This window comes from Arachis ipaensis, chromosome B5 (assembly GCF_059453495.1).
Source record: "Arachis ipaensis isolate K30076 ecotype BB chromosome B5, ASM5945349v1, whole genome shotgun sequence".
Lineage (NCBI taxonomy): Eukaryota > Viridiplantae > Streptophyta > Magnoliopsida > Fabales > Fabaceae > Arachis > Arachis ipaensis.
In genome coordinates, this window is record NC_142440.1 from 146,950,783 (window position 1) to 146,972,467 (window position 21,685).

At 32.6% G+C, this 21,685-nt stretch overlaps 2 protein-coding genes across 5 annotated transcripts; one reads left to right on the forward strand and one right to left on the reverse strand.

Moving 5' to 3' along the window:
• The first annotated feature begins 1,436 nt into the window (after positions 1-1,436).
• On the forward strand, positions 1,437-8,790 carry LOC148566147 (uncharacterized). 2 transcript variants are annotated; one of them, XM_088487255.1, is made up of 14 exons: positions 1,437-1,668; positions 1,911-2,018; positions 3,431-3,492; positions 3,887-3,974; positions 4,076-4,137; positions 4,218-4,311; positions 4,411-4,815; positions 5,359-5,928; positions 6,019-6,174; positions 6,278-6,400; positions 6,506-6,589; positions 7,456-7,627; positions 7,736-7,784; positions 8,093-8,790. In XM_088487255.1, the coding sequence occupies exons 2-14, from the start codon at positions 1,920-1,922 to the stop codon at positions 8,223-8,225; spliced, it is 2,097 nt and encodes a 698-aa protein (XP_088343381.1). In that variant the 5' UTR covers positions 1,437-1,668; positions 1,911-1,919; the 3' UTR covers positions 8,226-8,790. The 2 variants fall into 2 exon arrangements, with proteins under 2 accessions (XP_088343381.1, XP_088343380.1); XM_088487254.1 differs by having other exon boundaries at positions 1,477-1,668; positions 1,895-2,018.
• A 4,491-nt stretch (positions 8,791-13,281) lies between these two features.
• On the reverse strand, positions 13,282-21,157 carry LOC148566148 (uncharacterized). Of its 3 annotated transcripts, none has more exons than XM_088488838.1 (13): positions 20,701-21,157; positions 17,987-18,324; positions 17,781-17,854; positions 17,523-17,682; positions 16,974-16,998; positions 16,783-16,872; positions 16,530-16,701; positions 16,370-16,443; positions 15,946-16,015; positions 15,687-15,758; positions 14,881-15,020; positions 14,437-14,510; positions 13,282-13,694 (listed from the first exon to the last, which is right to left on the reverse strand). In XM_088488838.1, the coding sequence occupies exons 2-13, from the start codon at positions 18,213-18,215 to the stop codon at positions 13,639-13,641; spliced, it is 1,236 nt and encodes a 411-aa protein (XP_088344964.1). In that variant the 5' UTR covers positions 18,216-18,324; positions 20,701-21,157; the 3' UTR covers positions 13,282-13,638. The 3 variants fall into 3 exon arrangements, 2 of the variants coding, with proteins under 2 accessions (XP_088344964.1, XP_088344965.1); XM_088488839.1 differs by lacking the exon at positions 20,701-21,157 and adding an exon at positions 18,843-18,913; XR_015883701.1 differs by lacking the exon at positions 20,701-21,157 and having other exon boundaries at positions 14,881-15,015; positions 17,987-18,349.
• Between the last annotated feature and the right edge of the window lie 528 nt (positions 21,158-21,685).

The window sequence follows — 21,685 nt, forward strand, 5'->3', positions numbered from 1 at the left end:
AGGACTAGAAACCAATTGTTTCTGAAAAAAATAACCTAAGCTCTTGATACCATGTTAGAAACAAGAGACCAAACTAAAGAAAGTGTTTTGTGTATTATTCAATCTGATCAAAAGTACAATGTACAAGGGGTATATATAGGTGTCAGAAGAATCAAAGTAATAAAAGCATATAATCCTACAATTAATATACAGATATGATATATAAATATAAACGATACTAACTGATCTAAAATGATTCTAATAATTCTCTAATAATTCTCTAACAGGCCTTTTGTGACAATGGCCATGCGACACCAACCATAGTTTCAAAAGATGGTCAGGGACACAGAGAGTGAAACTCAGTCTCGATATCTTATAACATGTGGTGAAGGAGTCTCCAGTAACAATAACTTTTTAGAATGAAGTGTTGATAGAGAATAAGAAAGAAGAAATGAAAACTCAGGATCTTATTAAGGGTAGAGCGAGTTTCAGATAAGTTCTCCTTAAACAACGTTGTTTTTATATTATCAACCTGACACTTAATAATATACAATAGTACTGTTAAATGACAATTTATTCGAAAACTAATGGAGACTCACGTTTTTTAATTTAAAAGACATAATTAATCATTTTTTTTTGGTGACTAGACATAATTAATCATTTATAAAAGTAAAAAATTTAATTGATAGGCAATTTGAATTTTGGATGCCACGTTAAACATTTACTCCTCTCTTTGTGGGTAATATGTGTTTACCTAGTTTGTCATAACAACCTTCTGCTTATTCGCACGGGAAAATGAGTTTTGAGGTTTATTTTGTTTTGCTTTTGTTTATTTTTTTGTTTTTTCTATTTGCATGTAACCCTAAATAACCAAATAATCTAAACATATAGCGTTCAAATAAATATCTATAAATCTATGACAACCTATTCTTCTTGATCATATTTAAAGTTATGTAAAAATGATAAAAAGATATTTAACAAGTTTGACTCTTTAATTTGTAATTTATACATATAATTTGTATTTTACTTTAAAAGTCTATTAAGTACATACCTTGTTAATTTTTTCTGTAAGAGAAATGTTCAAACATTAGTAGAATTTATTATTTATTATTATTATTTAATAATATATTTTTAGTTTATATTTTTAAATATGGATAATTAATTGGCTAAAAATAATAAAATTACATTAGTTCTCTAGTATTTTTTTGTAATCATTAGAAAAAGAAAAAAAGAAAATAATAATTGCCAAATAAATTTGTTGGATTTATTCATGTTTTAAACACGTTCCAAAGCACAAGTAACGCCGTATTTTCATTTGATGCAGAAGAACAAGTGAACAACTCGTGCTTCATGATCAACACCATAAACTAAAAACTAGAACGACCAAGGAAGAAAAAGAGGGCCAAACTTAAAATATTAATTACAATATTTAATTAATTATTAAACATAGTAATTAAAAAAGAAAACAGAGAATTTGTTGGCTAAAACGTCTATGAGCTGTACAAAGCCGTCATTACAACTACACTACCAATTAAGAAACATCCATCTTCCTCTCTCTCTCTCTCTCTCTCTCTCTCTCTCTCATCTAATTTGTATTTGCGATCTCTTTTCTTCTTTCTATTTTCTTTTTTTTTTTCGCGGTGGATCTCTTCTCTTCAACCTGAAACCACTTTCTGAAGTTCAATTCCGGTGAGTTCTCCATTTTCTTCTTCAACTTCAACTTCCTAGGGTTTTTCACTTCAACCTTCTCTCTCAGATCTGCTCTTAACTTTTCACCTTTCTTCTTCGCTTACAAAATTGATGTACTAGTCTTTGTGAATTCGAACTGAATTTGACGAAGATTACGGTTCGTTTTTTGAGAAATTGTTTTCTGATTGGAATCGGCTTTGACTTGGTGTTTGACTGTTACTGAAAGGTTTGAGAGGTTGCAGGAATTGGTGATGGCGAGTAGGCTGAAGGAAGATGAGAAGAACGAGCGCGTAATTCGCGGTCTTCTTAAGCTTGAACCAAATCGAAGATGCATTAACTGCAACAGCTTGGTAAGAGCTCCAACAAGTTACATGTAGTAGTGAATTTTGAACTTTCTGTTATTCATATTTTGAAAAATTGATGCTCTTTAGCCTCATTTCATGGTAGATTCAGGTTAGCTATGTAGTGATCATGCGGGAGTGAATTCGAGTGGATTACTGCTTAGTAGAAAGTAGGAACTAGAAATAAAATCGTTGGAACACAGGGAGTAGTTCTTTGCAGCAATCGAAGTTGTTCAATTTGATGAAATGTAGTGGCACACATATAGAGTGGGTTTGTTGAAGCTGGTACTTTTCAAAAGTTGTAGCAAGTAAAACTATCTTTGGTAAAATAAGATAAGAGTAACTTCCAATAAGCACAGGCAACCAACTATCAATAGTGTTTTAGAAAAATTGCATTTAAAATCTAAGATGAGTATAATAGACAAATATAATAGAGTAAGAATAAATTCAGATATTTATTTATTAATATATAAGGTTATATTAGATTTTTTTTAATTTTAAAAGGCAGAAGTTATCTTTAAAAAGTATTTCCATAGATGTTTTAGCGAAAAGCATAAACACATGAATATTTTGTTTTACCAGACACAAATGTTGACTTATGCTTTTGAAAACTCAAGTACCTCTCCAATAAGTTTTACCAAATCCACTGATAGTATTGTGTGATTTTGCATGTTTATGGCATGTGTGAATAAGTGGGATCATTCATTTAAGAGTCAGGTGGTTGAAAAGTTATAGTAATGAATTAAGTATGTAGTTTTCCACTTTTCCTTAATGTGACTCTTTAGTTTATTAATAACAGAATCTCTCGATCTTAATGCATAGGATTTTTGTATTAAATTTTGGGATTGCACTTGTTCATATTGTGCATGCAGCTGGCCGTTTCAGGAACCATTGTTCAGGAAAATGGTAGATTGCATTTAACAATATACCATCTGTGATCCATGATCCCTGCTATAAGGATTTGACAAACTTTCATATTGCCTGTTTATTGCCAAACACAACACAACCTACCTCTTTAAAATTTGCAAGTTTAATATTGACAAAACTAAAAGGATAGATTGGATATTAACCTCAATTTCAACCTTGATAGATAGAATGTTTTCACGAGTACCTGTTGTCACTGGCAATGCTGTAGCCTGTTGACTACAAAAAGTGAAACTGTGCAAGGATGATAAAAGAATCCATTAGCTACTGATACTTCTCTAGATTTCATGCAAAAACAGAAATATTTGATATCAAGATTCATGTTAATTCTTGTGTAGCCATCTTTATAATGACTTTGTAGTCTTCAATTTAAGCGTTGTTAATCTTTATTATTGTTTTAGAGTATTCTTAATGTATTATCTGAAAGGAAATTATTGCACGTGATATTATTACATATGTATAACGTTAATTTTACCTTCTTTTTCTTTTTCCTGAAGGGACCACAATATGTCTGCACAAATTTCTGGACGTTTGTTTGCACAAACTGTAGTGGAATACAGTAAGTTCTTATGTTAACTTTGCCTATAGCCCTATACCATATGTCAATACTATTTTAGTGGACCTATGTTTTCCTGTTTGATTTTTGTTTACATGCTTTGGATGTGGTTTGCTCATGAATTTCTACTCGTTAGCGAAGCTTAAGCATCTTTATGCTGAAAATGTGTACCTTTATGTTTTTGGGGTATAATTTCTAATGGTTTGGACACGGAGTTCATAAAATTGTATACATGGAAAAAAACACAACTTAACAATGTGCATGCTCTCATTATTTTTGTGTTAATAAAACTGGAATTTGTTTTAAAATCTATTATGCTGTACTACATAATTATAGGGTTCCTTTCTACTGCATGCTTTTCTCTGCAAGCCAACTTTGTTTTTATGTTAATTTGCAGCCGCGAATTCACCCATAGGGTTAAATCAATTTCAATGGCTAAATTTACTTCACAAGAAGTAAATGCTCTTCAAGGAGGAGGAAATCAGGTAAAGATACCTGTTGGTTCTATAATCATGCCAGAGATCTTTGTTGTCTTCCTAATGTTGTATACTTCTCAGTTTGACTTCTTTCTGTTTAATATTTGCAGCGTGCAAAAGAAATTTATTTTAAAGAATGGGATGCACAACGTAATTCTTTTCCTGATAGCAGGTAACTACCTGCTTTTGTGATTATGTATAATTGCAGGGTTTCATTTGTTCTGATTGACAATTTGATATATTTGGTACCAGTAATGTTGATCGGCTCCGGGACTTTATTAAGCATGTTTATGTGGATAGAAGATTTACTGTAGAGAGGGCTAACGACAAACCACCAAGAGGAAAGGTGCTTAATTGTTCGCTGTTTCAAGTACATAGTTGGCAGTTAGGATGGCTTGAATCTATCAGCTGAATCTAACTCTATTATGTGTTGCATGTTATGCAGGGTGACAATGATATCTATGAAAACAGGAGAAATGACATGTATCAGGGAGGGTCTAGAAGCCCTCCATACGAGGACACATATGAACGGCGTTATAGTGACAGGTCTAGTTCAGGTGGAAGAAGTCCTGGATATGATCAAGAAAGTAGGCAATATGGTGACTATGGGAGGAGTCCTGGTCGTCCTCCAATAGTCAATGATTGGCGTCGTGAAGATCGTAGAGTATCTGATGGGGATTATAAGGTAGAAAATCAATCTCCTGATCGAGCCAGAGATGTTGGTTCTTCCAGTCCACCTGTGGTCCGACCTGTTAGAGAGATATTGGGGGAAAACGTAGTACCTCTTCGGATAAGTGAACCCCCCAAACCAAACAGTGGTAAAGCTGCAGATGGCTCTGTGTTGACACAGGTGAAATTATCATCAAATATCAATGTTGTTTTGTATAATTTAGTCATTTGTGTTTTGATCTTGATGCTTTATGACCCGGCTTTGCTGTGTAGTCTTTGTATAATTTAGTCATCTGTGTTTTTTGATCTTGATGTTTTTAATAATTTATTATCATTGATTGGTAGGTTTGCTTAAAACGAAGCCACATACTTATATGCTATAGCAAGTTAACTATGTTTTGTCTGTTAAATTTGATATTTGTACTGTTATTTCATTCTAGATGTTAGTTCATTTGACATGATGTTTTTAAATTGTTGGTGAATTTATTACTATCAATATTTCAAGCTTTCCTGTGCAAGCATGTAAAAAAAAATTTAATATACAATTAGCATGAATGTTAACTGTTAATCTGGGGTCTTTCTTAATTTTCTCTGTGATGTGGCTCAGTGTTTCCTTTTGCAAGTATGTATGGTTTGACAGACCTGTCCTTTTGTCTCCTTTAGTTTAGTAAGTACCTGACTACAAATGCATTTTATAACACAGTAACATTTCTCGTTATTTCAGCGAACCACATCTTCCAGTAGCTTGGCGTCCAGCAATGGGAATCCAGTGGATGTTAAGCCTGAGATTACAAAGAGCCTTATTGATTTCGATGCTGATCCTGAACCACCTGTTGCTCCGGCAATTCCTCCAGCCCAACAAACTAATGTGTCTCAACCTGTTGTGCAGCCAGAAAAATCCAGTGCTGATAATTGGGCCTCTTTTGATGTTGCTTCTCGAGCTACAGCAAATTCAACTCCAAGCCCTGTGAATGTAAATCCACTTGAATCTGTGTTGTCGCAATTGTCAGTGCCAGCTTCTTTACCTGCACATCTTTCTGGAGTCCAAGCTGGCCCAACTGTTGCAACAGCCATTCCTGCGGGCAATGCGACAACACCTGTAAGTGCCGGCGGTTTCTCAGCTTTTCCACCAAGTGGTTCTTCAGGACCATCTCCTGGACTGGCAACAGCACCGCCTCCTAGTAATGCAGGACAGTGGACTGGTCTGCAGCATCAGCAACCATTGTTTCAAGCTAATGCTACCCATTCCACACAACAATATAAACCACATGTGGGTGGAGCTGTAAACAATCAGGTTTGGCTAGTAGAGTATTCTTTTCAGTTGTTCTACTTGTTAATTTCTGGCATAGTATTTGTTCACCCTTTCATTGAAAATATCTTGCAGCCATGGAATATATCCTCTGTGCCGACAGTTCAAGGGCATCAAAATACACCAATGCCACATGCATACCATGATGCTATAAACCCTGCCAATACAATCAGTGTTGTTTCACAACCTTCCACTGAAGTAAAATCAGGTGGAAGAAAAGAACTTCCTGAGGTATTCCTTGCAGCTTAGATTTACCTTATAATCATCTACTAAATGTGTAAGATTGCTTGCAAATATGTATTGTTTGTCTTACAGTTTTTTGTGATTCATGCAGGATCTATTCACTGTGAAATACCCATCCTATCCTGCGCCGGTTCCAGGTTGGCAAATGGGTCTTCCCCATGGCATGGGTCTTCCCCGTGGCATGGGTGTCTCAGTGCAATATAATAATGTGGTGGTACTGTTACAATCCAAATTGATTAGCTTGCAAGATTATCTGAATCTTTGGCTAGTACAAAACTTTGATGCATTTCACTAATATAATGTCTGCTCACTGTTACAGCCCATGCCAAGTTTTCCGCAGCAATCAAAATCTGTCAATCCATTTGATGCCAGCGGTGAATCTCCCCAAGTTCAAGCACCAACTGTATGTGACTTTCATTTGTTTTAACTATAATTAACGTGTTGCCAATAATAGTTCATACTTCATGGTCTTCCAAAGTTAAATTTGTGGATTGTGCATGAATATTGTATTAAACCATAATATTTGAAATTTCTGAGGGGGGATTTCACTCTTTTAAAGTGCATATTTCAGAAAATAAATGGTATGATATAATTTGGATTTGATTTTGTACAAGTGATGAACTCGAGTTTCTGGGTTGTTTCCTTTTTCTTTTTTGTTTTTCTTTTGTTTTATTTTATTTATTTTTATCTAGTTACTGAAGTATATACGTTGGTGTGTGCATCATGCACTTCAGCTGAACCATATTTATTAATAAGATAATAACATGCTCAAATTGCTCCTTTAAATTTTACACGCGAGTCAAATTGGTCCCTCCAGTTTCTATTGAATCAAATTGGGCCCCCCAAAATTATCTAACATGCATCACGTTAGTAACCCATTTTCTTTCTTCACACTGATACATGTTGATGTGTACCATAAAGTCGACTTTTTGTTGCATTCTACATGAACCTTAACAATCCAAATCAACATGGATCAAAGGGCTTGAAAACAGATGTGTTGGGACCAATTTGACTCATATGCAAAAGTTGAGGGACAAATTTGAGCGTTCACTCTTAAGAATAATGGATGTTCAGTAAATGGTAGAAAATCGCTCTTTGTTTTCTCTGTTGTGTCATTGAAATCTGGAATAGTGAAGGATGATAACATGCTGACTCTCTGATGTGCCAATTCATCAATTAATTCATAGTACTATTACCTTTTAAGTTTCTTTTAGGGGAAAAATAGTTGGTCATGGTTGATGATATTCTATTTTGTTTTCCCTTGACCAGTTTCCTTCCATGTCATCTTTGCATGGTGCTCTGCCTAGTATGCCACCTTCAGGAGCAATTCATCCTGCAAGCATGGGTAATCCATCACACGCCTGGATCCCGCCCCCGTCATCATCATATGTATCTGTCCTGCCTGGACAAGCACAAACTCTTCCATCAGCTATGGGAGCAAGTATTGTTATCCTTTTTTGATTCATTTGTCAACAACTATTGCATGCTGAAATTCTTTGGCTTTATCATTATTCTACTATCTTGAGCCTGAACCATCTGAAAATTACAGGGAATTACATGGTACAACAAATGCCACCACCTAACTTGCCAATGCCAAGGTAACTACGGACTGTGAATTTTTAATGAGCTCCTTCAATTGGTTGTTATAGGTTAGCTTGTTTACATTATATACTCTTGGAAGCTCATCTTTTGGGTGTAATCCTTCAAGTAACATCCTAAATGTGGCATCAAGTTCAATGATATAGTTAACCTTTTATTTGTCTAAAACCAAACATAGATTGGGTGTGCAGCTATTAGGTGCAATTACCTGAGCTTCCTGTTTTGTGAAATGATTTTTCCCTGGGGCACTTTTTGTGTATAGTTGCTTAGCATAGTATAACTTGGAAATTTTTAACTGAATGTGTAGGCCAGAAGCTAGTAGTTTCGGAACTGGAGGAGCTGTTTTCGGCTTGTCAAATCCAGATCAGCAGCTAACTAATTCATTCTCCACCACTCCTGCCTCTAATCCCTTCCCTGCAGGGGGGAACCCATTCGGCTGATGTGAAAATGTGTCTTCCTGAACTTGTAAAATCAAGCATCAACTTGTTGCTCCCTGTACAAATTTGGATGAGTTTTGGTTTCTATTGTTAGTCAAAGTGATACATATTCGCATTCTGAGAGATTTGTGGTGTACCCTGGTCGAAGTCAAATGTTTGTTACACGGCCAAATTGTTACTATAGGAAAGGTGAAGAGACAATGCCTTTTTTTGGAAGCGGGGTGCTAGAGGAATGAGTTAGAAGAGCTGAAAAATATTGTACCCCAAAAGAAAGAGAAGAGTCAAGCGGGTATAAAAACCCTTGGTAGAGACAATTGTTATTTGGGTGAAGGGTGAACCCATGCGTTCATCAATTAAGATTGTCGTGTCGATTGAGTAGTGGTGTGCTTATTAGTATCATAGTTGTATTTTAATTTTCTTTCCTTTTTTTTTTTCGGTTTTACTCTAATGTATGATTTTGTAATCTCAATTTTGGGAAGGTCTTTCTTTTTGTGAAGGTACATAAACTCATTTTTTTTTCTCTGTAAACTCATCTATTACTATAGCCAAATTCTATTTCTATGCCAAACAATCTGTTTACTGAAATTATTACCCAAACCCAGAATGTTAAGAGGATCTCATTTCGTAGGTTAGTGCCTTCCAGGGGTTGAATTAATTTTCTGTCCTACTGCATGAAGTAAAGGCATTTAACAATTAATAGGTTCACCCTCGGGTAAATTAATAATATTTGCTCATTCTTTTTATTTCTTTGTTTGTTTCTTTTTTTAATTAAATTAAAAAGTGAGTTTTAAATTTTAAATAATAGTCACAAAAAAAAATGTAAAATGAAGTTTAAACGTTAACGAAGCTTGGAGTGGATTAATGCGTAGCGTGGAGTAATATTATCAGGACAGAGGAAGTAGTAGGATGGATGGAATTATCCAGACAAGACGAGTTCAAAAGTTACCAAGGGAAGCAAGTTTAGAACTGTTGTTGCCATAACAATAAAAGAGTTGGAGAAACCAGATTTTCCATAACAAGGAGCCAAACAGTGAACAAATGATGAGAGGTAAAGCAATTGTGCATTATTTGGGAGATGGAGGGGTCATCGTAATTCAGTGACGCAGGAGCGTTGTGCATGAAGTTTACTGGTGCATGGCGGTCACACAACTCAAAAACAGGAGTGCTCATTAGATTGTTTCTTTGGGTTACTTGAGTATAGTTTATATAGGTATTTGGAAGCATGTGAGTGGGTTGAACTGAATCGGAAGGCTTCTTAGAATTTGGGATAGTGATTTAGAGAGCATATCGGAGACATGAGTAAGATTACACTTAGCAAAGTATGTTCGACAACTAGTCAAGTTATCAACCAACATTCTTGCTAGATCTATTGGATTTGATTATATAGAAACCTGAAACAAATTTTATGGTAATAATGATGAAATAAACATGTCTAGCTGCAGCTGAGGCTTGGCATCGATGGAGGAGTTATAGGCCTCTCATCAACTACACTAGAGTTCGAATTTCAGAAATAGAATATAGAACCCTTTCTAGTGTGTACGACTGTGCTGAGTGCGTTTAGTGTAAGACCGAAAAAAAATGTGTGTGTAGCTGATTTACAGATTGAATAAAAATTCTTCCAGCTCCTGCTAGCCTGATTTATAGATTGAATATTATTATACGATTGTATCCTATTCTATTTTGTGAAATAATGTTCATCAAAATGTATTTTGAAATAAAATTGAAAGTAAATAATTGAATTTGATATTGTTGCTCGGATAAGTTTCTTCCTATGTCGTATTTGATTTGACAAAGGTTTAATGAACTTATCTTCTATAATATGGATTTCAGCATATTTAAGATAATAAGATGAAAATAAATTAAAAAAAATAATACTTTGCTGAGCGCTCCGAATAGGACTGCTCTTGACAATTCGCAAATTAATTTTAGGAGAAGTATACGAACCAAACCAGTCAAAAACTAAACAAAATCACATTAATTTATATTAATAATTAATTAATTTTAAATTTTTTAAATTCAAAATTTAAAATTAATTAAAAAAACCTAATTAAAATCTATAAAAACATTTCTCTTTTCTCTCACATTAACCTATTCACCTCCAACAATCACACATACAGATCCCTCTCTCTCACCGTCAAGTCCTCTCCGCATCTCCATCGCGACCCACTCCTCTTCTATCACCGACATCTGGAGCCGCCGTTGCAGTTGGAGTTGAACTTGAGCTCGATCTCTATTGTCGGTGGCGCATCGCACGGCGGCAGGTTCGTTGCGGCAGTTATCGCAAATCTGAGGGCGCACGTGCTTGAGTGACGGCAGGTGATTCTATCTGAGCCTATTGAAGCTATGACTTGATGACCGAGATCGTCTTGAACATCGGCAGCGACGATATAGGCTCCGTTTTTGGCGAAGAGTCTCACCGTTTATTCTCCGATTCCACTGGCTGCTCCAGTGATTATAGCCACCTTACCCTCCAACCTATTGCAAGGTCAAAAAGTCAACAAAACAGAGAGAACAGAACTAAGAAAGATTTGTGGGGTTTATTATTAATTACCTTTGCTTCTGCATTTGGACTGTGAGTTTCCTGGTTTGATGGAAGAGTTTTTCGTGTCCCAAACCTGGAAACAAAACTATTAGCTCTTGTGATATATGTTGCTCTCTGCGTTTTAGGTGCCGTTTTGATGATTGAAGAGACTGCAAACTACACATTTAATTTTAGCCAAAAGGAATCTTTGAACAATTACAGAAATATAAAAAAAAATATTCATTTAATATGAAAAAAAACATCTTAATACTTAATAAAAAGGTTAAGTATGATTTTGGTCCCTAACGTAGGGGCTGAAAATTTTTTTCGTCCCTCGCTTTTTTTTTTTTTGCTCCAAAATGATCCCCAAAGTTTCAGTTTGTTTTAAAATCGTCATTCGGACCAAAATGTCCCTATCCCTTCTTCCCCAAAATTCTCCCTTCTTTTCCAAAATTATGCAAAGCACCAGCACCACCACAACCACCACCACCTACCACCTACCACCACCACCACCACCATTATCAGAACTCAGAATCAGAACAACCACCACCACCACCACCACCACCACCACCACCATCAGAACTCAGAATCAGAACAACCACCACCACCACCACCACCCCCATCCATTGCTACTCCATCACCAGCATCCATCACACCAAAACATCAGAAAATCCAGAAAAATCAACATCAGAAAATCAACATCATCATCGTCATCCTCATCAAAACTCAGAATTCAGAAAATCCAGAAAAGTCAAACAACAATATTACTCAGAATCAGAAAATCATCATCATCATCATCATCAAGAACCCAGAATCAGCAAGAAGAAGAAGAAGAAGAAGAAGCGGCGGGCGGCGGTGCGGCGGTGGGGAAGAAGAAGAAGAAGAAGTGGCGGTGGGGTCGGCGGGCGGCGAGAAGAAGAAGAAGAAGAAGAAGAAGAAGAAGAAGAAGAAGAAGAAGAAGAAGTGGCGGTGGGGTCGGCGAGAAGAAGAAGAAGAAGAAGAAGGGTCGGCGGGCGGCGGTGCGGCGGCATGGCGTCCCTCTTCTCTCCCCCCTCCACCCTCCACCCTCCACCCCCCACACCTTTCTCGGCCCCCCTCCCTCCCTCCCTCCCCCCCCCCCTTTTTCTTTCTTTCTCGCCCCCCCTCTCCCACCCCGCTTCTGTATCCCCCTTTCTTTCTTTTTTTTCTTTTTTTTTATTTATCTTATATTTATTTTATTTTATAATTTTTTTAATAAAGGGTAATTTGGTAATAAAAAATATAATTGGTAAAAAGGACGATTTTAAAACAAACTGAAACTTTGGGGACCATTTTGAAGCGAAAAAAAGGCGAAGGACGAAATAAATTTTCAGCCCCTACGTTGGGGACCAAAATCATACTTAACCCTTAATAAAAGAAACATCCAGTTATATTTTAGCAAAAATAATTAAATATTTATAAAGTTAAAAAAATTATGAAATTCTTAAAGAAATAGAGACATTCACATTTGTAATACAGAAAAATTCGAAAAATATATAAAAGAACATCCATTTAGTATGAAAAAGAAACATTCTGATACTTAGTAGAAGAAACATCCATATACATTAACTCGTAGAGATTTTGGATTCACCCAAAAGTATTTGGCTGGTTTTTGGCTAATACCCTTTTGGTTCCTTAGCATTGCTCTTAATTTTATTATGGAGGCAACGTTAGTGTAGGACGCGGATATGGAGAGGAGAGGAGCTTTACCGGGCTGTGGTGTCAGGGATACAGTAATCGGATCCTGCGAGTTACTGATGGGAATTCAGACCCTCTTGTGTACACTATATATACACGCAAAACGGTCCGATTTGTTCTAGGTGAATTTCGTATACTACACGCAAAACGGATTCTCCGATTTGCTTACAAAATTTTCAAAACAAAGAACTCGGAAGGTCCGATTTCTTCCTACCAAAGCTGAGCTAAAAGCTATCCCACATTTCGGTGTAGCACCCCTTCATTCCATAATCCGACACAACACCTGCCCCTCCTCCATAACCAAAAAAATTAGCCTTGACAATTAGTTTATGAGAAATTTTTGGGATAAGCAATTTTTAATATTTTTAGTCATTATTTATCCAACATAAATATTAAATTGTCTTAACAAATAAATTTTACTAATTTATGTATGTAAACTTTAAAAAATATGGATACAAATTGATAAATATATGTGTAAATTATATATTTATTGTGTGCAAAACGTCTATAAATATAGATGTAAATTATTATTAACCAAATACTGAGATATAATATTTGCTAGCTATGTAGGATTGTTACCACCATTGTAAAATTTCTGGCTCAACATCGTTCGAAAAATTGGAAGTGCTTTGTCAATATTTGTTTGACAAACTAAATTATTGTCAGCATTAAACCACCTTATTCTTGAATAATAGTTTATTTTCTAAAACCTGATCTACTTATATTATTGTTCTGGCACTGTTGGAAAGAAAGAACAGCAAAGACTACTTACTAATCGATCTTTTAGTTAAATGGAAAATAATGAACGGACACAGTGGCAAATTGTAGATGAAATTTCTGAAGAGAATATACTAATGATTTTAGGGTATGCTCCCTGAGTTATAATACATGATGAGAAGAGGTAAAAAATGTGGTGCATTTCTTTGTTCCATCCACTGAATGGAGTGAACAAAATAATCTATATATGTATGTGTGTGCCATAACCACTCCTTGTGACTGGTAATTTTCCAGGGTGTAACAGTTGCAATTGTTGTTTGTTTTTGTTTCCTGTGAGACTTGAGGAGAGAAATCTGCAGCTTGAGGAGTCTACTACATATATCTATATATGCATGGGCCAATTTGAAGATCTTAGTCCTCACAATATCAAATCTAAGAATCCATATAATAAAAGGGATGCTTTCATGTTGAATCACTTTGTCTGCTTTTTCTTATGATTGGAGCCAATAGCATCCACACTGTCAAATCAAATCATACATAAAAGTTAGTAATTAGTTGCCCCTTTGTTACTCAAGAAATTCCACACAAAAATATATTAATTGAAATTAACTGTTAAAATTATGGATACATAACTATTTTAGCAATATTTAAAATTTTAAAAAAATAAATTTATTATATTTTTTCACATTTTTATCAATATTTTTTAATATTAAAAATAGAAAGTATATAAGAATAGTGTACACAAAAATAATGTATATAACATTATTTTTTTTACGTACTACACATTATGCTTTAAAAGATATCAATTTTTGCTATTTTTTAACTATAAATTCACCACTTTCAGTATTTTAAAATAGATTTTATTTAAAAATACACTTTGCTGAAAGAAAACATTTGTTGCATAATTAAATGTTACAAGATAATACTACTCTGGATAAAGTCTTATTGATGTTGAATATGAGTTTAATTTTGATATATTAACTGAATAATCACATCCTTTTTTTTGGATAATTATTCATGTAATAAATAAAAATAGTAGTTATTTTTTATGATGTGTCATTACGTGATTAGATATACGTATAAAACTGTTTTATACTGTGCATCAAAATTAAATTCATTGAATATATCTCCCTTAAAATTGAATGTTTATAATTTATATCCCTATTAGGCTATTAGTTCAAAAAAAATTTTTCCCCGTTTTTCACCATTTAGACAAAATTCGGAATAAAAAAAAATGAAAATCAAAGAGCTGGAGCTTACAGTAAACACAGACTGCCAACCATTCATTTACTATTCTGACATAGGCGCTTGTCCACCCCACATCAATTGTCCATCTGAATCAAGAACAATATATGGATTATTACATCTCATATAATTTTCACAGAATTTATTTTGATCTTCAAGAAAGACATAATCAACTTCATATTTGAGTGATAAGTGATAAACTATATATTAAAAAATAAAAAGAGGGAAACTAAAAACTGAGGTTGCTTTTGTTTCTTACTTTGGAAAAAAGAAAGCGATTTTACAATTTTTTTAAATATAGGTGCAAAAGTAAAAGTTATTTTTTTTTTCCCTGAAAAACTACTCTTGTCAATTTCTATATAGAAAAAAAAAGAAATTTGTGTGACATAGCAATACAATAAATCTAATGTACATAACATAAAAATACTATGAAACCATTGTTAGGATGCAATCACATACTTTTTCATAGAATGATGACTATTCCAACCAATGAGTAACATTGCAAAGTACATTGCTCCTGTGGCAAAAACAAAATGGAAGAAGCCATAACCATATGGAACATCATCTTCTTCTTCTGCAGGTGCATCTTCCTTCCTAAACTGCAAGATTCTGTCAGTTATGTATTCCAGATCCTAACCTTATGATAGCATTTTTCTACACAAAAAATAATAGGATACAGAGACATGTTTTTTGTATCCCTTCAAGTATTTAGAGATAAAGAAACTAGTTTAAAAATTTCGTCCAAAAAATATCTCGTATGCAAATATCTTAGAAATACAAAAACATTTGAAAATTAAAAAATATTTACTGCTTGTCTTATTATTATTATTATTATTATTATTATTATTATTATTATTATTATTATTTTTGCTCTAACTACCAACTATTAATAAGTTTAGCTAACTTGTGCCCTTAAGACACATATTAAAATTATTAATAAAAAAATTATTATAAAAAATGTACAAAGTTCAATTTTTAATGTAATTGTTATGTATTTATTAAAATGAAACGTTTAAAATTTTTTACTAATAATAATCTTAATTTGTGTACTTAAAACACATATGTTAGTTAATCCCATTTAAATAAAGCATGTTAGTAAAAGTAGGATAAAAAATGAGTTTGATTTTAAGAATATTTTGAAATTATGTGGGCCATGAAATAATTTTTAATTAGTGGCAGATAAAAAGGATATATATAATTCATATAGAGCTAACCAAAAGCTACCTAAAGTTCAAATTGAATATAATTCATATTCTAGAGCTAACCTGAAAGCACTTGGAATCTATGCCTGTTGAAAATGTTGCAATAACAATGGCTAGTATTGCAACAACAAAGCTCTGCCACAAAAAGATCACAATCTCATATCAACCAACAATAAAAGAGTCATAAGCATATATAACTTAGCCTCGCATATACAAATAAAATTTAGCTATTTTGTTAAGTTCATAATTATAATGTTATGAAGAACAATTACAACTAATTAAAGCCCAAATTTCAGTTGAACAAGAAAGTAAATTTCCTTACAATGATGCTTTGCCAGTCTGTTTCGTATGCATAGCCTGCCTTCGCGACGCAGCTGTTTCCGGCCGGTTCACTGCATGCACAGTGCAATCCGAAGTGAGATTCGAATTCGCGACCTCTAAGTAAGTATGGAAAGACTATGCTATCTGAGTTATAACTCGTTAGCAACTATGTTTGTAAACATTAGAAGTTAACAAAGGCATAAATATATGGATCGAATTTTATATATGCACTATTAATATTTTATATTGTTATATCAACAAAATATAACCGTTTTTTATGTTCATGGTCCGAATAATCATGTGGAAGAATAGATATAATTTATTATGTAAAATATTTTATGTTGTTGTCTATACATCAAAATAAAACTATAATAAGTAAATATTTGATAATACAAAAAGTAAAGGCAAAGATTTTATAACCCTACCTTCTGACTGCACTCCAGCAAAGGAACACAACATAAAGCCCCATCAACCCTGGACTAAGAATACCACCATTCACCTATTGGAAGAAAATTTGAAAGAAAATTATTATTTAAAAAAAAAAACATAATGGTGAATTTGAGCCAAAAAAAAAAAAAAACTTACTTTTGGGTGGAGTGATACACTTGTCATAACTTGGAGAAGTACCAAGGTCCAAGTAATGAAGAAAAGATTAAGGAGGCAAGATGGTTGTGGTGCATACCAAATATACATCAATATCACCCCTAACAAGCATATTAAATATGCACTTGTTGCAAATAACATCACTTGAATTTGGCTGCTTGCATCATCAATCAATGTTTGTAAATAAATCAATCAAAAGTAGTTCAATAAATTAACATAGTGGGAATCTTATTACCATCTCTCCGCATATTTTTCTGTGATGAAGTAATCATTCAACCATCTAATGAAGCTGATTATGCTTATCAGTTGAATTAGGAGGAAAACCCTGAGACAAATAAACACCTTAATCCAATCACAAATCATTGCTTATAATAGTCATTTGCTCAAATCAAATTCATTGAGGATAGATAGAGCCATAAATTATACCCGGCCCCAAAATGTGCAACCTGCCCTGTCCAACCCAAAAAACAAAAAAACAAAAACTATGGTCAATAATAAAAGTAATATTAGCAATTTTGAAAAAATATCCAAGTGACTCATTTTATATCGTACACTAAATTAACTCACACATTTAATGTTTTGATGTGTGAGACACCTAATTATTAATCTGGTGTAGGATACAAAATGAGTACAACTATTATTATTGGTAATTAATTCTAAGAGTATATATTTAAATAGGTTCTTAAGAAATATTGTGTTTGTCTCCAAAAAAATTTTATCATGTCAAAGTTTCTAAACTTTATAAAAGTAAAATATATAAATCCTGTTATAGTTTTGAAGATTTATTTGTTCAAATAAAATAATAAATTCGATTAAAATAGAGATTTATATATCTTATTTTTAAAAAATTCAGAAATTTCAACATAATAATTTTTTTTTTAAGATAAAAACATCCGATGTAAAATTTCTTAAAAACTTATTCGAGTATATATTCTAATTCTAGGAAACATGTTAAATGGATGCAATTTTACCAACCATAAACTTCAATAAACTCAGAGGGGAGATAAAATGGGAAGATGGTGATGGCAACCCAGAGAACAATCTTAACTAACCACCATCCAGAGTGCCATCTATCTCTTCCTTCCTTCAATTTTGAAGTGCCAGCAGTTGACCAATACATTATCATGAAAAATAGCTTATCAGACATATTAAGGTTCAAACAAATGCTTAGAAATAATTAAACAACTTTTTCTTGCATATATAGAATTGATTGATGAGAAAATCAAAGGATACAAAGCAGCCAAAGCTCACACGCAAAACACCATCTGCACCCAAACAATCTTTCCCAACCTTGCATCCTCTTAGCCCTGCCAGGATTACCACGTAGACAAAAAGAAATTATATAACATACCTGATTGAATGCGCGTGTAAAACAGTTTATGCTAATACTATAAAGTTAAATCAATAAGCTAATTAAATTGTCTAAATAATTAGCTTACCCTTCATTTGTGTTAAAGCCTTAAGACTAGTGAGTTCATCACGTGCAGCCCAAGCTAACAAGTTGGCAACAAGAAAAATGAAGCCATACACATATCTTGCCATCCATGGATTTGATACATTTCTGAATTGACTCCACCATGATGAAGAATACAACTCCTTTGATGATGATTCTCCACAACTATGGTTAGTACCACCACTACTACTATTGTTTCCTTCCCCTAACTCCATCTCTTCTTCAACACAGCATGCACGCACGCGCACACGAAAGAAGAAGAAGAAGAAGAAGCAGAAGAAGAAACTTATTGTTCTCCACCTCACTATGATCTTCTTCTATGTCCTGTGTTCCACACCATTATTTCAATAGTCATAAGGAATTAATGAAAGAAGGGTTTAAATTAAAGGAATAAGAGTTAGTGACTTTATCTTCACGTAACTTCAGAGAATAATAGTACCAACTTTTTTCACTTTGGTCCAACCGGACATAGAAATTTTATTTATTTATTTATCATTTTAATATTTTTGTTCATTCAATTTACCATATTATGCTTGTTATCATGGACCGAAAATTATTCCAAACCAATACTACTTTTATAGGTGTGCCTACCATATAATTAAAATTCCGTTATGATATCTTATACGGTTATACTATACCGTATGGTACTTGTTTCATCAATTTTCTCTCTAACAACATAATAATCAACCATCACTAATAACCAATAAATTAACCTAAAACTCATGACCAAAAAGTGAAAAAGAGAGAATAATCTGAAAGGAGAAAAAAAATTGTATGATAAAACAATCGTGCCCAAAAAAAAATCTATAGCTAGAATATTCCTTTGTTGATCAAAGTCTTACCTATATGAGATTGAATTCACAACCTCCACCTTATTTTTAGTGGAAGAAGGCATGTTCCATTCACGATATCATGATTATTCATGCAAGGCTCAAAAGACGAAATTTATATATTAGAAAAAAGAAAAATCCAAGCCCACTTGATTAGATTCCAGAAAGTGATTTTATATATATAATTCTAATATGACTATGTTATCATGATTACATAGTGTTTTAAAAAATATTATTAAAATTAAAGTAACATTTTTTTTAAAAAGTGTTGCTTAAAAAAAATATTACCAAAATATTAAAAATAAAGTATAATTTTAATTTTAATAAGACTTCCATAATAATCATAATCATTATAGCATAGTCATATTAGAATTTATCATATTTATATACATAAAAAAATCAACTAATTTGTTTTTATATAAAAATATATATTTAATATTCATAAAAAAGTAATTATGATGTTGCAAAAATATTTGACTATTTTGTTATGACATTATTTAATTATTCTAATAATTGATTATTTGTTAAAAAATATATAAGATAACATATATAAATATAGAAAAAAAAAATATGGTGCCTAAACATATATATACTCCAAAGGATGTGTGTGGGAAAATTATACCTAATTGTGTATAGTTGTATAAAACTTTTTCATTAAAAAAATCAATCAATTCTAAAGCCTTTTATATTATTTTAACACTAGTTATGCTGAATCAGTGCATTAAGTTGGATAATAATGGCCATTCAGTATCTATGAGGAGACAAAAGAAATCAGAAACCAACTCAACCATATATGTTTCGCTATATGTATGAAGTATGAGTCATCCTTTTAATAATATTTTTAATTTATTTCATTAAAAAAGCACAATTTGGATGAAAAGACCTCAACCATCAATCCAATAGGTTTATATCTATTAAAAAAAAATTGAATAACTTAATTGTAAGAGTTATTTTCCAAGGAATACTTTTCTCACAAAACCCATTGACCTTTTAGCATTACCAATTACCACAAATTCCTCTTATTTAGTATTATTTTTTTTTTCTTACATGCATGATGAGCTCTGCCAGTTATTCTTTCAATTTCATGGAGAAAAAAAAATGAATAAATTTTTCCTTCCCATAACATCACCATCATAATAATAAATCATGCTTCATTCTAAAATTTTAACTACTTATATCCAACTTCCAATGGTGCAAGACTTATACATATATATATATATATATATATATATATATATATATATATATATATATATATATATATATATATAGGTGGAGGTAAAATTTCTCTTACTCCTAGGAGCAAGTATTTTTCATTGCGTCATAATTGCTTGTTTTAAGATATGTGCATGATGATACATTAGCTCGAATTAATTAATAAAATCTTCAAATTCTTATTTATTATTCTCCTAATTTTCTTGCTAATAAAAAAACATCAAAGGCATCTATCGTACATTTGCATTTTGCAGTTCTTTAGGGGAAAAAAAACCTACTTCATTCGACAGATATATTCTATGTTATTGAGATTTGTGAGTAGAAAAAAAAAATCATAGGGAAAAGGCCTATAATAGAAACCTACCTCCTATATGATATTTAAAAACATCTTAGTAAATAATCCATAAATAGCCTTTTTTTAATAAATAGATAAATAAATAAAAATCACAAGCCAGAAATTGAAGCCTTATTATTGCGAGTTGCAATAGAATTCAGAAATGAGAAACACACTATGATGTGAAATTTTTTCATACTATATAGTTCATGCTAGAAATATAGAATTGACTAATAAAAATTATTCAAACACCCACACAAAATATATAGAAAAACCAACAAAAATGAAAAAGAGACAAAATTTATGTGAGAATATATATACCTTATATGTAAGAGGTAGGAACACCAAATTAAAGGAATGAAGAAGAGAAGAGATGAAGTTGATGATCAAGACACCAATGCAATAACATGAACAATCTTCATGGATAACAAACCTTCCCTTCTCTATCAATCTCTCTCTTTTAGATCAAAGAGAGATAGAGATAGAGATATGTCAAACAAAAACACAAAGAGATTATTATTATTATGTTTTTGTGTTTGTAACTTGTCTGTGCTTTTGGCGGTTCGGTTCTTAAAATGATTATTATTTATTATGATGATGATGATGATGAGTTACACTACTTAGCTTATTGGAGACTTGGACACAAAGAGAGAGGTAGTTGTTGCTTTTTAGTGGTTTTTTCTTCTTTCTTTGCTTTTTAAGCTTTTTGCTCCTTCTTTTTTCCCACCCTAATAATCTTATTAGGTTTCATGCACTTTCTTTCTTTCCCCTCCATATTGTTATACCTTTCAAGGTAAATCTATTTTCCCAACACAACACTCTTGTATGTTCTACAATTAACCTAATAAAAATAATAATGATGAATAATATTGTTATTTCTTTTCTTCTTTTAGTGGCTTGGTCCAAAAATGATGATGTAACAACCAAGCTCACGCAAATAGCTTTAATTCATTAAACCATGATATGTATATATGTAATCTACTTAGTTTGATTGAGTGATCAGCTCACTCATTTGGTTAAGTAAATGTTAAAAATTTGAATTCCACTTTGTATATACAATAATTTATTAACCAGTAATGACAAATCCTTAAATAAAATTTAAATTTATAGCGGATTAATTCTTGACTTGTCAAAATAAAAAATACTGTAGATAATAAAAAAAAAGTATGTATATATATGTTGCTTAATAATAATCAATTTGGTCAGCATAATAGTTTGGCTAAATTAATGTAAATTATCATAAGATCAAATAAAGCAGCATAACATTTAATTTAGCTCTGGCATGCTACATGGACAGGATCATAAT

What these genes read in the sequence shown, in the direction of transcription:
- LOC148566147 (XM_088487255.1), top strand. Translation starts at nt 1,920, where the DNA reads ATGGCGAGTAGGCTGAAGGAAGATGAGAAGAACGAGCGCGTAATTCGC. An exon ending in ACAAACCACCAAGAGGAAAG is followed by an intron (nt 4,312 to 4,410) that starts GTGCTTAATTGT and finishes CATGTTATGCAG; the next exon opens with GGTGACAATGATATCTATGA. An exon ending in TGCAATATAATAATGTGGTG is followed by an intron (nt 6,401 to 6,505) that starts GTACTGTTACAA and finishes TCACTGTTACAG; the next exon opens with CCCATGCCAAGTTTTCCGCA.
- LOC148566148 (XM_088488838.1), bottom strand. Translation starts at nt 18,215, where the DNA reads ATGGAGTTAGGGGAAGGAAACAATAGTAGTAGTGGTGGTACTAACCAT. An exon ending in GGCTTTAACACAAATGAAGG is followed by an intron (nt 17,855 to 17,986) that starts GTAAGCTAATTA and finishes TAATCCTGGCAG; the next exon opens with GGCTAAGAGGATGCAAGGTT. An exon ending in TGCTGGAGTGCAGTCAGAAG is followed by an intron (nt 16,016 to 16,369) that starts GTAGGGTTATAA and finishes CTGTGCATGCAG; the next exon opens with TGAACCGGCCGGAAACAGCT.